The sequence below is a fragment of the Lutra lutra genome, chromosome X (assembly GCF_902655055.1).
Source record: "Lutra lutra chromosome X, mLutLut1.2, whole genome shotgun sequence".
Lineage (NCBI taxonomy): Eukaryota > Metazoa > Chordata > Mammalia > Carnivora > Mustelidae > Lutra > Lutra lutra.
The window spans coordinates 79,227,223-79,244,016 of NC_062296.1; the positions used below are offsets into that span (position 1 = coordinate 79,227,223).

The window sequence follows — 16,794 nt, forward strand, 5'->3', positions numbered from 1 at the left end:
ACTACTTTGTTCTCTATAATTAAAAGCTTGTTTCTTGGTTTGTCTTTTTTCCTTTGCTTGCTTGTTTTCTTAAATATGTGTGAAATCATATGGTATTTGTCTTCCTCTGGTTGACTTATTTTGCTTAGCATTATACTCTCTAGCTCCATCCATGTTGTTGCAAATGGCAAGATTTCATTCTTTTTCATGGCCAAATAATATTCCATTGTATATATGCAGAACATCCTCTTTACCCATCCATCAATCAATGGACACTTGGGCTGCTTCTGTATTTTGGCTATTGTAAATAATGATGCTATAAACATAGGGGAGCATGTACCGTTCTGAATTAGTGTTCTTGTACCCAGGACTGTGATTTCTGGATTGTAGGTTAGTTCTATTTTTTAACTTTGTGAGGAACCTCCATACTGTTTTCCATAATGGCTGCACCAGTTTGCCTTCCCACCAACAGTGCATGAGTGTTCTTTTTTCTCCACATCCTCACCAATACCTGTTGTTTCTTGTGTGTGGATTTTAGCCACTGTCACAGGTGTGAGGTGGTATCTCATTGTGCTTTTTTAAAAAAAGACTTATCTACCTATATATCTTCGAAGACTTATTTATTTTAGAAAGAGAGAGTGGGGGACAGGCAGAGGGTGAAGGAGAGAGAATCCTCAAGCTGACTCCCCATTCAAGGCAGAGCCCAACATGGGGCTTGATCTCATGATCCTGAGAGCATGACATGCACAAAACCAAGAGTCAGACACTCAACCAATGGAACCACCCAGGCATCCCTATTTGAGACAGAGCAAGCAAGAGTGGGGAGAGGGGCAGAGGGGGAGGGAGAGGGAAAAGAAAATCTGAAGCAGACCCTTCACTGACCATGGAGCCTGATGTGGTGCTCTATTCCACGATCTCGAGATCATGACTTGAGCCAAAATCAAAGGTCAGACGCCAATCAAAGGTAAGACTGAGCCACCCAGGCGCCCCTCTCACCATAGTTTTGATTTGCATTTCCCTGATGGTAAGTGATGATGAACATCTTTTCATGTGTCTGTTGGCCATCTGGATGTCTTCCTTGGATAAATGTCTGTTTATGTTAGTTTCATTTTCTAAGTTTTGACCCTTTTGGAATTTGTCTTAGTGTAGGGAGTAAGGAAGAAATCCAACTGTATTTTTCCCCCAGATGACTACTCCTTACTGATACAAACTACCACTTTATAAAAATGTTAAATGTAACTTTTAGGTCTACTTCTGGACTTTCTATAATGCCTCCATCAAAATCAGGGAAGCATCAAAATATGTTAAGGATGGTAAAGTCCTAAAAATTTTAACAACTGGCCATAGGTCATCTTATTTGTAGGAATTTTCCTGTGAATTATTTAAAAACTAAGGAAGCTGTAAATTTATGGATAAACTTAGAGAACCATCCTAGCCAAGAATATAATACACTGGGAGTCTGGGTGGCTTAGTCAGTTAAGTCTCTGCCTTAGGCTCACGTCATGATCCTAGGGTCCTGGGATCGAGCCCCACATCAGGCTTTCTGATCAGCAAGAAGTCTGCTTCTCCCCTTCTCACTCCCCCTGCTTGTGTTCCCTCTCTCATTGGCTCTTTCTATCAAATAAATAAATAAAATCTTTTTAAAAAAAGAATATACTTTACCATTTACCAAAGTCTTCTTTTAAATCCTTCAGTTAACATTTGTAAGTTTTATTTATAGATATATTCTCATACACACACACACACACACACATCTAGCATATTTCTTGTTAAGTTTTTCCCTAGGTATTTAATCTGTTCAGTCATAACTGTAAATGGTATTTAGTTCTTTCATTATATTCTTTCTTTTTTTTTCTTTCATTATATTTTCTAACTGATTGTTGGTGTAGATCAAAACTATTGATTTTTTAATACAAATTTTGTAACTAATGACCTTATTAAATCCTTTTTGTCTGTGGTAGTTTTTTGGTTGATTTGATTGGGATTTCTGGGTTTACAGGAAATCTGTAAATAATGATCATTTCCCTCTTCCCCTTCTAATTTTTATATATTATTTTTCTTATCTAATCATAATAGTTGCCATTTTCAAAGCCCAACATTTACCAACATTTTCACTGCACTGCCTCTAGCATCAGATTTCCCAATAATCTAGGGCTGTGGACCTAAGAACTAAGCCCCAAACAATCTCTGTAACTGGAAAAAATAACTTAAAACCACTATGGGGGGGGTGATTAAAGTCACTACAGGTGAAAAAAAATACAAATAAACTTTGGGACTGAATTTAATTTAAGGATATTAAGTGGTTGAATAAATACTAAAATAGTTCCTTTTATATTTGGATAATTAGTCCTTGTAAAAGCTCTCTTCCCTAACATAGCTTTTTTGTTCCATCATGTCTCCTGGCTCTGCCTCTTGAAAACAAAACAAAACAAAACAAAAAAGCAAAAAACAAACAAACAAACAAAAAAAACCAAGAAAAATCCTGACGTTGGAGAGATCTCAACTTTAGGGATCTTAATCTCTTCTTTCACAAAGAAGGGTTTTGTATCTGGCTAGATGGTTTTAAGGTCTGTTCTAGCACAAGAATCGTCTAATTCTCTGACTTAATTTCAAAAAATAAACATGAGGCTCTCCATAAGCCTTCATGACTTATCCTTAACTCAGGTTAGGAAAATATACCCATGTTCCCATCACTGACAACATTTCCTCTTAACAAATGTCATTACACCACTATTAGGAATCACATCACTATTGTTTTCGCTGACTGCTTTCTTGGTGGGGTAGTATACACTGGTGAATGCCTAGGATAGTGGTTCTCAAAGAACAGTCCCCAGACCAGCAGCATGAGCATCACCTGGGCACGTGTTAGAGATCCCAATTCCTTTTTTTAAAAATTTATTTTTATTTATTTTGTTGGGGGTGGGGCAGAGGGAAAGTGAGTTCCAAGCCAACCCCACGTGGGGCTCAATCTCACATCCTGGAGACTATGACCTGAGCCAAAAACCAAGAGTCAGATGCTTAATCACCTGCGCCACTCAGCGCCCCAGGGATGTCAATTCTTGCCTCCACCCCACCCAAGACCTAGAACCAGATACTCCAGGGGTGGTGCCCAGCAGTCTGTTTTAGCAAGTCCTCCGCGGTATGGCTAAATGGGCATGTATTTATACAAACAAGGTTTAATAAGTACAAATCATGGGGCTAAATAGCACATTATATCAAGTTGTGAAAACCTACGGAAGTCACACTGAGGTAGAGTGCTAGAATGACAAGAGGCAAAAATATATATGTTATCAGCTGCTAATGCTGACCTCTGCCTGTTATGTTACCCCTCGCAAAGCCCAAAAAACTTAATGCCCTTCTGAATACTTAGATTCCAAAGGACTTTAATAAATATTTCCAGGGCCTACAATTTCTAAATAGCAAGAGGCATAGGGAAAGAATTCCCTGAAGGAAATATCATCCATCTTAGCAAATATTTTCATGTGTTATTGAAACAGGTTCAAAGAAAACTTTATATTCAGCTCCCCAGCTCTCTTGACCTTGCTTTAAATCTTCTAACTAGTCCCCAAATCTATTTTCATGTTTCGCCCAACTGCAGCAAGCCTGATGTGCTTCCCACAGATGTTGAGATGATCTCAGGCATGCCTGTCCGTTTGCTAGTCCGCTGCCCTACTTGCGATTCCACTCTGGGGCTTACGAGATGCTTCTGCGAAAAGATTCTCTTTAGCTCATCTTATGTTTTGTATAATAAATCTAAAGAATTTGACTTTCCTGCGCAAGTATAGTCACTGAGTGTTCCTCAAGGAAAGAAAATGGGGCTGGAGTGGGACATTAATTTACAAAGAAAATAAGTCTCTATCTAATCAACTCTCCCTTCCCAGGAACATGCCCAGAAGGCCGTGTATATTAAAAGCCAGAGAGACTGAGATTTCTACAACTGGACTTCAAACTATTATTGGGGAAGGAAAGCCTCTTGTAACAGGTTGGGTTTTGGGAATTCTGTGGAGGTGAGAGAAGAGTTAAGCTACTATGCTAACGGCCACAAACCTGACATATGTTACCCAACACACAAAAGCTTCCTGTCAAGGTGGTCAAATACTTGAGGGATTTTCCATACCAACAGGAAATGAGGAAGACTCTATTCTGCTGCTAAACTTACAGTATTACTAAAACGTTAATGATCATAAAGTTATGTGGGTACAGGTATCTGGAGTAGGGATATAGCTATTCCTGTGTTGGGCAAATTAATTCCTTGAGCATAAAGTATATGTCCTTCATCTAGTCCAGCTCTCTGTTTGCCTACAAAGAGAAGCCCGGCATTATTTAACCTTTTCCCTAACATGGAAAAAATTTAAAAAAAAAAGAAAAAAAAAAGAAACACTCCACTTATGAATTTAGCAGAACAAAAGTAAGCCTGGTCTGGAAATGCCACTAAGAACTGCTATTATGTTCATAATTCAACTTTGTGTTATTCAATACAACCTAAGGGGCAGCTTTTGTAAAGTACAAAATAGGAACTACATATTTCTGAAAGGTCATGGGAACACCAGGAGATGAGAATAAGGTAAATTAGTGAAAAATGAATTCAGTGCAGATTTTTACATTAGAAGTCAAAGTTAATAGTTTCTTTTATTTTTTTAAAGATTTATTTGAGAGAGAGAGAGAGAGAGAGAGAGAGAGCAAGCAAGCATGAGTGGGAGGGGCAAAGGGAGAGAGAGACAATCTCAAGCAGACTCTAAGCTGAGTACGAAGCCCAATGACTAGCTCGATCTCACAACCCCAAGATCACGACCTGAGCTAAAACCAAGAGTTAGACACTCAGCTGACTATACCCCACCCAGGTGGCCCCTATAGTTTCTGACTAATAAGGTATCACTGTCATCTCAGAAATGGTGAGCTTTAACAATAAAATAATTTGCTAAATATTTCATATAACTGGTTGGATTTCTCCCTCCACAAGGCATATAAAAGATCCTCTTTTCCCTCCGTGTTTATAATCTGCTGTTTGCCTTAAAAAAGTAATTCTCTGAAAATTCTCTGAAAAGCATTTTTCTTCTTATTAAGAACCCTAGTGACTCAACAGTTAAAAAAGTGGAATCTATGAGATCTGATAAAGATTTAGCTTAACATTGGGGCGCCTGGGTGGCTCAGTGGGTTAAGCCGCTGCCTTCGGCTCAGGTCATGATCCCAGGTCCTGGGTTCGAGCCCCACATTGGGCTTTCTGCTCAGCGGGAAGCCTGCTTCCTCCTCTCTCTCTCTGCCTGCCTCTCTGCCTACTTGTGATTTCTCTCTGTCAAATAAATAAATAAAATCTTTAAAAAAAAAAAGATTTAGCTTAACATTAAATTATGTTTTCATTGCCATTAAAATATGTATTTTTTCAAGATCACTATGAATGTTAATGTAAATTACTGCTTTAAAAAGAACACAGATATATTTTTGCATTAAATAAAACCTCATACTTTGTAAAGTTTTCATGTATTTTGAAAAAATACACAAAGTCATTTCAAGTAGAAAACTAACTTACATTCTTTCTGAAGAATAATCATATTAAAATAAAATCCCAAGGCCGAAGAGATCCAAAGGAAAGACCAAGTCCTTATGATAATGTTAGGGAGCCAGGAAGCATGGTACAAATGAGACTAGAGTTTACTAAGTAATTTTACGGCAAAGGATACAGATTCAAAGATTATCTCCAACCTGAAAACTTCATGAAATAAATAAAAACAAAGAGCATAACATCCTACCTCACAGAAAACTGGAGAATGTCCTATGCATATTTTAAAAAATCCACTGAATTGAAAAGGGGGAAAAACGAAACATTCTACTGGCTAACCTACTAAAATCTTCAAGAAAATACTGAACACATGATATAACTGAGTAAAAATCAGAAATGTCAAAATGGTTAAATTACTTATATAAGTTTCAAGAAAAATAAAAAGTTTTATTGAGATATTGATACTATATAAAACAAATATGAACAAATGTGAAATTAACAGCTCAAAATATTTTTTGTTTCTTTTAGTTTCATAGTCAAACAATCAGCTTCCAATTGATAGTAATATAAAATAAATGAAAATTTTATTTTGTCATTAAAGTAGTACATTTGGGCAAATCTAGTCTATTTTACTAGTCTATTTTAAAATAATTTAAGAAATAAGAAGTATAAAGGTAAAAAATCTTAATATGCAGTTTGGTAAAGTTCAAGTCAGTCTTTGAACAACACGTTTATCTATCCAGTAAAGCTTGTGTTAATGCGATGTAAGAGTTTGGCAAATTCAACTTTAATGGAGCATAAAAGTGCTTTTGCTTGAAAGTGAGATCATTTTTAAAAATTCAAAGCATGATCACTTTTTCTTTTTTCGTAGGAACAATCTGATACAAGCAGCAAAGCTTAAATAAACTAGAAACATTTCAAATGATCCATAAAGGATTAATAAGCACTGCAGGAAGTCCTATAGGCTCAGCGTATACATTTTCCATCTTTTCCCCCCATGATGGGCATGATATGAAATTCTAAACAGAAGTGAAGTTTCAAAGTACCTGAATGTTAAAGGGCTTTCATGTTGAGGTGAGAGGTTGCAACTTAGGGCTCTCTAATTGGAAATGGATCAAAATCATGATGGTATTAGGACAAGAATCATTCAAATTTGGACATTCAATTAAAAAGGTCTTCTTACCGAGGGTAATAGCTAGTGGTCAGCAGCAAAGGTAAGGCAAAAGTAAGCTACAGGCCACTAATATAACAAGAACAAAATGACAGCTATTATTTTGGCAGAGATAATCTATGCTGAAACACAAAACACACATGCACACAATTTCTTCCAATACAATTTTCTTGTCTTCCCACTGACTTCTGTGATTACCACAGAAAGCAGGGTTCTAAACACATTTCTCAATTGAATCCTCGATCAATAATAGTAAAAAATTCAGATGGAAGATATGGGAAAATGCATTATGGCATTAGTAACTGTTTGCAAAACAGGCTGAACTTCTCAAAATGCACAGAAGTTGCTAAGAAGAAACCTCAGATACCTAAAACAGATCATATTTTTGTCACCCCAAAGCTTGGGTGCATTGCCTGTGTTCATGAAATTGAAATTCTGCTCATTCTTAGGTTGAGCAATCTTCCTTCCTAATCCTCATAACTACTAATTCTTCAACAATAAATATACCTCATAAAAAATTCCCTGCTTTAAATAAAAAGGTAAACAGCCCCCAGAAGTACAAAAGCCTATTTTCTATTAAGAATAAAATGGCAAGTTTTTTTTTTTAAAGATTTTTATTTATTTGACAGAGAGATCACAAGTAGATGGAGAGGCAGGCAGAGAGAGAGAGAGAGAGGGAAGCAGGCTCCCTGCTGAGCAGAGAGCCCAATGCGGGACTTGATCCCAGGACCCTGAGATCATGACCTGAGCCGAAGGCAGTGGCTTAATCCACTGAGCCACCCAGGCGCCCGCAAGTTTTCTTTATCTGTAAATATAATTACAAGTCTGCAAAGGGTCCTAAGTTTAAGTCTGTGAGACCATGGTTTTTCAGTAAGTGCCTCGGTTTATTACTGGGGTAAACACTTGGAGGCGGCGGGGGTTGGGGGAGGCGAAAATATTCCCAAGTTTCTATACACATTTTAGAATGTGAATATTTTTCAACCTCTGGTGTTTTAACAGTTCCTTGACAGAGGCATAAATTATTCATGCTACTACTATGAGATTTACTTTCTGAAAATGAAATGCAAATAGTAAATGAGAAGAGTGACATTTAACAATACCAATGAATGTTGGGATCAACAAGGGAAAACCTTAAAAATAGACAAACAAAAAAAAGAATTTGCCTCAAGTCAACAGTCTCATGTGGGAGTACAATTGTCAACCGTTCATCTATCAGCCATCACTGAGAATACCGAAGGCCCTTCCTAAGGCTTTGGCTATTTTATTGCTAATTCATATCACCATTAGCAGATGGGTAAAAGAAATGCAATTGGGGCAATCAAGACTTCCATAGTGATAAATTCAATCATTTATTGAACACTTAATTTGTTCTCTGAATTTTCTAGTAACTTGATAGAGTGGAATGCAAACTATCACTCTTACATGGAAGAAGCTTCCTGAAAAGAGTATGTGGGGTTTTAATGAGAGAGGCCCTAATTTAAATCCCAGCTCTACAGTGTGTTAGCTTTTTAACATGGGTTGGGTTTCTTACTACAAGATTCAGCTTTATCTGTAAAAATGGAAAAAATATCACCACCTTACAGGGTTGCTACAAGAATTAAATATGATGTATGTAAAAAAGAAAAAGTTTAGCAAAGGGTCTTACAACTCAAAAAATACTAGCCTGTCTTCTTTCTTCTGCTCTCTGGAAGCCTACAACCTTAGAGGGAACAAAATTATTTGTCAAATGAAAGAATATAACTACAAGAGACTGTATTAAAGAAACTGTGGGAGGAAAGTTACACATTTGAACTTCTTTAGGAATTCAAAGGAAAAACAAATGTTCCACAGTTGTAATGTCAACAAAAGTTTTCCCACAATGAAGGTGAGCTTGGGTCTTAAAGGCTGAGGAGACATGTAGAGATAGCAAGTGGGTGAGGACAATCTTGGCAGTTGTGAAAAAACATGAGGGTCTGTCTGGAGGAATAATGATGTGGACAGTGTCAAAGGACGGGAGAGCATGTGGGGAGTGAAGGCTGGATAATAGGTCTCAAATGCCAGAATAAAGAGTTGGACCATAATTTTACACAGACTTAATTTAAACCATGGGCACACCCATGAGTGTGTATAAAATATGTCAATTATATTCTAGGGTGGACCATAAAAGAGGAGAGGGCTAAAGTCAAACAGTGGTCCAAATTCACTTGGCTTATAGGCCGTATTATCTAACCCACAGAAGACAACCATGATTTAAAAATACAGAGTTCCAGAAAAACACATATGAAAACAAAAACTCTTAAGAAATGATATGAGTCCTCAAGTACAGAGCTTAAAGAAATAAAACAGAGATATGCATGGTATTTACAAATACTCAAAAGAAAACACAGAAGAAGATGCTTGCATTCACTGAACATACAACACCAGTGTGTAGCAGGCAGTGAGGCCTAGAACAGAGAGAAGAATGTTTAGATCAGCCATGGGGAAAAACTTCTGAATGTCGAGCCTGCGAGGATGAGAAGACGGCCCAGCAAGACACTGCAGCAGTCCCATTAATGCAAAATATTCAAAAGATTTTCAAAGCACAGTGGCAGAAAGATAGATCTCTCAAGAAGCAGTGTTTTCGCCTGGGTGACCCGCAGACGACATGTTAGTTCTACAATTTATGACTTTTGGATTAAAGCTGGAAGAGGGGGGTGTCCTTCCAGACATGGAGAGCCCTTAATGATAGCACAGCTACAAAACTGCACAGTGATCAAGAGTTACTGAACTAAGAAAAACCTCGGCAAGTACTCCCTCAATTATTTCGGCCCTTGGGCATTTCGATGGGAAACTACTCATTGATATTATTCTTTTTCCAACATCCATTTTATAGAATATCAAGACAGAGTCAAATGTTGACTTACTATGGTAAATAGAGGGGAAAAAAGCCTGCTTTGATTTCCTTCCCTTTATTACCACCTTGGTTTTGTGTTTTAGAATGTCGATTACGTTTGAGAAGAGGGTGGAGGATGGGGGGGGCATGCTCATCCCTTCAATGAAGACAAAAGAAAGCTGCTATTTCATTCTGCTGTGTGAGTTACCCCCCCACCACTGCCTTAATTTTCTCACCATCATATTCAACTGTGACTTTCCACAGGGCCCTGAAAAATGTATTATATTTTACTTGTTATTCTAAAAGAATTAGAAGGCAATTATAGGCAAAGGATAAAAACAGGGCAAAAATATTTTTGTGTTTTCAGACCAGCTAAAATTTTCAGAGTTGAAATGACTAGAGAGGCAAACTGTTAGGTATTCAGAAGGAAAATGTGAATGTTTTCCCAAAGGCATTATTAACAATTAATAATCATTACACTGGTGCCTTGTTTACCTGACCTTGTGTAAATTCAGCAGCCTGGTAATTAGACCCATATTTTGCACATTTGTATATTTCCATGCATAGATTTGACTCATTCATTCATCCATTAAAATTTGCTTGACAGACGTAGATGAATAATCAAGCTACAATTTGTATTTACTGGATTATAGAAAATTGCCCAAACTGTTAAGTTCAAGGAAAGCGCATTCTTGTCTCTCTCTTGTGACTGATGTAAAAGCAATTACACATCAGAGGATTGCCCCAAAGCTCTCAGAAGAAGTGGCACTGCTTTTGCAATCTGGGGTCTTTAACAGTATCTTTTTTCTGAACATAGAAACTGTTTAAAGATTAACCCTAACGGAGGAAAGAAAATATCCTTGTGCAAGTTACATTTATCATTTAACTCCTTACACTAGAACTTCACATTAAAAAGCAACGCGCTGATCAACTTCTACATCCCAAACAAACAATAACGCAGCTTTATTCCACAAAGCTTTATTTCACCGTAGGCAGTAGAAGTTCTGAAGATGAGAAATAAGCAACTTTTGAGGGGATAGGTTTATGGCAAATATTCCACCCCTACTCCTTCTAAAAAACAAACATCAACAACAAAACCTGACCAAATCTCTCCGTAGTAGAATTCAATGAGAAACAAAGCACCCCAAGATTTTGTTAATGTATTTTCATGCGAAGCAGCACAATACGTTTTGGCTCTACCTGCTCCCTAGATTTCGTTAATGTATTTTCATGCAAAGCAGCACAATACGTTTTGGCTCTACCTGCTCCCTAGGTCACGATGGCCAGCACTAGCTGAACATGCTGTCATGTGGAACTGTAGTTTACACTATGGTATTTTGTTTTTGCTTTTGCAGTCACTAACCGAACCATCGCTAATACACGTTTTCTGGTCCAAGGTACAGTACTTCTTTTACACAGCTGAAGATATAACAATTTTGCTGTCTTAAATCCATCTCTTCAAACTGCTTATTTTGATTGTCTACTAGAGAAGAAAAGGGATGATTCCTGACTTTTTAAAGAAGTGTGTGTGTAACCAAGCATTATCAGATTTTTAAAACCTCTTACATCATAAATCAAATCTTATGAAAATATACATAAAGATACAACTATGTATTTTACATAACGTTTGCTATGGACATTTAGCTCCATAGCTAAAAAAAGAAATAAGGATTGCTTAGAACCTGTTTTCACAAACATTATGCTATCATTTGTACAGCTCCTAATGTGGTTTGAAGCAGCTTCTCTGGATAGGCAACAATTAGACATTGTAAACACCTTACTTATCAATTCAACAAAAGAGGTTCCCAAACTTCCAAAACATGTATCTGCTTCCTGTAACATTACCAAAACCTACTTTGTTTCTTCCCTACAGTCCAAGTTTTCTTCCTATAAAACAAACATCATGATGGATGCTAAGCATTAACTTCTGTAATGATGGCCCGAAATCACCTGAAAGATCACCAAAGAACCAGGTCAAGCATTAGTTTAGAAAATGAGCTGTTCTTACAATCCACATATTTATCAACATAGAAATGGGAATGCATATGCTGCTAGTGCGCGTGTGACTTCCCATAAAGCTGAGTGCCTGCTGAGTCCATGGCGCTGCAAAGGCACCCCAGGGGTCTCGTGTCAGGAAGACCTGGTTCCGGCAGTTTAATATGATCAAAAAAAAACTTTGAATTTAAAGCCTAATACAAAAGCTATTTCCCTGACTCTCAGCTTCAACAGAAATAATGGGCGGAGAAAGTACTTCCATAGGATTTTGAAATGGAGGGGACCACTGCCCTGGAGTCGGATGGTGCACATACAAAGCTACTACCCTCGGGGCGCCTGGGTGGCACAGTGGGTTAAGCCGCTGCCTTCGGCTCAGGTCATGATCTCAGGGTCCTGGGATCGAGTCCCGCATTGGGCTCTCTGCTCAGCAGGGAGCCTGCTTCCCTCGCTCTCTCTCTCTCTCTCTGCCTGCCTCTCTGTCTACTTGTGATCTCTCTCTGTCAAATAAATAAATAAAATCTTAAAAAACAAAACAAAACAAAACAAAAACAAAGCTACTACCCAGTGTGTGCCTTGGGTAATTCCCTTTTCTTTTGAGCTTATTATCTGTTTGGTTGCTTGTCCTTTGCAAGGTTCCAAGTGTTGCCAATTGCACTTCATTCTGTTAAAAAAAAAAAAGCAGGGGGATAGTACAAAAAGTATAGCTGTTCTATCAACTGGTAGCGATGACCTGACAAAAAATGTCATCTAAACTCCTGTCTGTTTCCTTGCTCTAGCTTATTCCTGCAGAGCTGCTTTTACTATCAACTTCAGAATGGAAAGGAGACACTGCATTAACTACTGTCCAAAAATATTTAATTCTGTATCACAGATCCAAGTCATCTGTTAAACTTGAATATGATGGGATTTTCTGAGGTCCCCTCCAGAAGTTTAGATTGCACATTCTATCATCAGTCACTTTCCTACCTATACTCATTTTCCCTAATACATATGTCACCAGCACCACTAGGCACACAATGACCAATAAACACAACAACTCTCCCAGGAAGCAAAAGCCAACTAGACCCCATTACCCTCCTGCAATAGTGCATATGTGTACACCAGAGATAGGAAAAGAGCACACAAAAGCACAAGTGTACACACACACAGCGCTAAGGGCTTCTCGAAACTGTATGTCTCGGTATTTAGTCCTGCTGTTAATAGGAAAAAGACATGAGAGCCCAGTGCTAAGAGAACCTACACAACTGAAAACCAGCTCTGCTGCTAAGAAGCCAATGTCCTGGTCATGGTCTTGGGGGGGGACGTCAGGAAGGGTACTATTAGAGAAAAGGAAAGATCAACAGCACACTTTTGGTTCAAGAGGCAGGGATATTTTTTAAAGTGAAAATTTGTGTGTGTGTGTGTGTGTGTGTGTGAAGCAAGAGTAAGTTTAACTTCTACTAGAGATTACTAAGGTGTTTGAAATGTAAATGGTGAGACAGGTTAAAGATGATATTCCAGAAAATACCATCCATTAAGCACAGTCATTATTAATAAAAAGTAAGAATATGCTACTACACTAAACATGAACACTGCACCCACAGTCTTTCTGAAGGTTCCCAAAGTCCTTCCTTTATTCAGATAATCAAGCCCTGTGTCTGCCATGTCCCGGGCACTATGCTCTGCTTTGGGGACATGAAGCAAAACACAGCCCTAAGCAGCACAGCTTGCTCATCACAAGGAGCTCACAGTCTGTGGGGGGAAGAAAGCTGCTTAACTTGGCAACAGGTGTGCACAAAGGGTTACAGAGCAAACAGGAAAGAGAAGGCCATTCTTCCTGGATGGCTGGCATAAGGAGAATTTCGCCAAGTGGGCCAGTGTGAGTGGTGGGGTGTGTTTCTAGGTAGAGGAGATAGCAAGAGTGAAGGAGGGGAGGGAGAAAAGCATGTGGGATCTTTGAGGAACATGAAGTTGTCCTTTGAGGAGGGTAGAGGGCCTATGATGGACAGCGAGGATGGAGAAGAAGGGGCAAAGTCTAGCCTGGGGACTAATACAACACTAAGAAATTTGGTTTTCATCTACAAGAAATGAGAATCCACTGAAGGTTTTTAAGCTGAAAGGTGACATTACTAACCCTCTTCTGGAAAGGTAATCCTGGAAACACTGTGAAGAATGGACTGATAAGGTAATAGGTCAAGACAGGAAGAAACAATTAGAAAGCTAAGGACAAAATAACTAAGAAATGAATTCGAGTAGTGGGAATGGAGGAATAGGCAACACACAACACCACATCAGCCAATGGGGGCAACCTGCAGGCTTCTATTATCACGAGTTGGGACACGCTTGAGGATATCCCTCTGTGCACCTCACAAGATTACCATGAGAAACAGATCAACAAAGGCTGTAAAAGTGCTCTGAAAACTGCAATGTGCTGGGTAATGTACAATGTATATTAAAGTAATGAAATACTCTCATTTTAAAATCATTTCTCTCCTTCTTTAAAGCACATTACCTATTTTTGGTAGGTGAAACCAGGAAAAAATGGTGTTTAGGGACGAGGGTCCTGACAGCTCTAGAGAATGCAGCTGAGTAAAACAGTTTCCAAGATTTTTGAAGTTCACACAGGAACCCCTCCCAAAAGCCCAAAATATTTCAAAAGATAGACAGTATTGTTTTCATTCAAGTTGCTACACTGCGAGCAAGCTGCAGAATTCCACTTCTATTATCTGATTCCTACAAGGAGGGCTAGCAAAAGGCAGCCTAGGGGCTGTCCCATTTATTTTACTGTAATTTATATTTTTATTTTATTTTTTAAAAAGATTTATTTATTTATTTATTTATTTATTTGACAGACAGATCACAAGTAGGCAGAGAGGCAGGCAGAGAGAGAGGAGGAAGCAGGCTCCCTGCCGAGCAGAGAGCCCGATGCAGGGCTTGATCTCAGGACCCTGAGACTGTGGCCTGAGCTGAAGGCAGAGGCTTTAACCCACTAAGCCACCCAGGCGCCCCTGTAATTAATATTTTTTAAATAAAAATTGTATTATCTAAGGTGTACAACATGATGACTTGATGCGGCTAGTGAAATGATGACTACAGTCAAACTACTTAACATATCTTCTCATATAATTACCTTTTTGTGGGTGTCATGAGAGCACGTGCAGTCTACCCAGCAAATTTCCAGTCTTTGACCTGGTATTACTAACTAGAGCCACATACCTTACGCTAGATCTCCACACTTGCTCACTCTACATAACCACACGGTGCCCTTTACCTAACATCTCCCCTGTCCCACTTTGACTTTTGGGCCCTGCTCATGAAGTGCTAGACCTGGGAAAAACTATCCACCTCCTACAGATAGGAAGCTGGAGTTACTCAAAAAGAGACTATGGTGAGTCACAGTCACGACTGAGAAGGTGGTGACAGGACTGCACATCACAGATCCACTTTAAATTGTTGTCAAGAACATAATTCCTCAGCATATGCCAGATCAGATGATGTCATGAAATCATTATACGGGAAGTCTCCTAGAAGAGGTACAGGGAAGATGACATTTCTATACACAAATACTCCTAAACCTAGGTTTATACAATCATATCCACAACAGAGAAGACACGGGTTGAGCAATGCTAATTACCTGCTATTTGTCAAGTGTCAGTGATATACCTGAAAACTTAACAAGGATGGTAAATTCTCATGAAAAATGTGGTAATATTAAAGATGCTATGGGCTTTGGGCTTTTTTTTTTTTGCTGTAATATAATTACTTGGAGTCACATTAGAACTCATTTTATTTTAGAAATTTAACTGCCTTCTCACTTACAAGAACATATTCAACTTGATATAGGTGTGAAAGCATATACATACTTTTTATTTTCTTATTTTCATATCTTCTTATATAAACTATGGCTCTATAGAAATCATACATGCAATAACAATAAAATTTCACATAAAGAAGTCACAGTTAAAATACTTCATGGTTATTATTACATTACACTATAACTTACCAACATGTGTTTTTTGAAGAGTTTAGTAATTACATGGGGGAAACGTCTAAAAACACCAGTGTCCTTGCCCACCCTCAGAAATTCTACTCTAATGTTCACGGGTGCTAAACCATCAGGTACTCGGTTCAAAATAGACACAGGTGATTCTAATGAGAAGTCGAGGCTGAGATCCACCGTCTTTGCTTAACACAGAGACAAGTATATAATAAAAAGGAAATAAAGGTACCTGCCTGTCGTAATCAGAGGAATATGCAACTCTTGATCTTGGAGTTATGAATTTGAGCCACAAGTTGGATGTAGAGATTACTTAAAAATAAAATCTTAAAAAAAGAAAGAAAGAAAAATGCTGTGAAGAAAAATTCCAAACACAGCATTCTCAATTCTGAGTGTTCCATCTGTTTTAAAAGGTTCCTTTGGTTTTAATAGAAAATATAAATTTTTAAAAGATTTATTTATTTATTTATTTATTTATTTGAGAGAGCATGGAAAGGGGCAAAGGAAGAGAGAATCTGAAGCAGACTCCCCTCTCAGCCCAGCACAGAGCTCAATCTTCAGACCCTGAGATCACTACCTGAGCTGAAACCAAGAGTCAGACTCAACCAACTGTGCCATCCAGGTGCCCCAACAATTTTAGAATTTTTAAATGGCTAGGACAACATCAAGATGTCTAAGATGCACATACCTGATTCTCAAACAGGATCTGAGTCTGTACTATCCTTGTTTACTAATAAGGACTGTATAAAAATCACTGCTTCATTTTTCTCTTTTAAGAAGCTTCATCATTCTAATAAAAACAATACATACCTATTATGAAATCTTCAAAAAGAGAAAAGCAATATATAAAACAAAAATTACCTAAACTTTTCACCACTCAGACATGATTTTTTTTTTAAAGATTTTATTTATTTATTTGACAGAGAGAAATCACAAGTAAGCAGAGAGGCAGGCAGAGAGAGAGGAGGAAGCAGGCTCCCTGCTGAGCAGAAAGCCCAATGTGGGGCTCGAACCCAGGACCTGGGATCATGACCTGAGCCGAAGGCAGCGGCTTAACCCACTGAGCCACCCAGGCACCCCAGACATGATTTTTTTTTAAAAGATTTTATTTATTTGTCAGAGAGAGAGGGAGAGAGAGCTAGCACAGGCGGACAGAATGGCAGGCAGAGGCAGAGGGAGAAGCAGGCTCCCCGCCAAGCAAGGAGCCCGATGTGGGACTCGATCCCAGGACGCTGGGATCATGACCTGAGCCGAAGGCAGCTGCTTAACCAACTGAGCCACCCAGGCATCCCCAGACATGATTTTTGACCTATGATAAACATCCT

At 38.5% G+C, this 16,794-nt stretch overlaps 1 protein-coding gene across 4 annotated transcripts in view; it reads right to left on the minus strand.

The window, feature by feature from the left end:
• The window catches only part of POLA1 (DNA polymerase alpha 1, catalytic subunit), a 307,958-nt gene that overhangs the window by 124,521 nt on the left and 166,643 nt on the right, over positions 1–16,794 (minus strand). Inside the window, exons 36-37 of one of the 4 annotated variants that reach the window (XR_007124795.1) lie at positions 10,761–11,448; positions 10,554–10,698 (exon numbers count right to left, since the gene is read on the minus strand). The exons of 2 other annotated variants lie outside the window; for them this stretch is intronic. Coding sequence is in view for 1 of the 2 variants with exons in the window: in XM_047716114.1 (XP_047572070.1) it covers positions 11,419–11,448 (30 nt within the window). In the remaining variant the exon portion in view is untranslated. Of the gene's footprint in view, positions 1–10,553; positions 10,699–10,718; positions 11,449–16,794 lie in introns of those variants that run through there. One more of the 4 variants, XM_047716114.1, reaches the window with a different exon arrangement.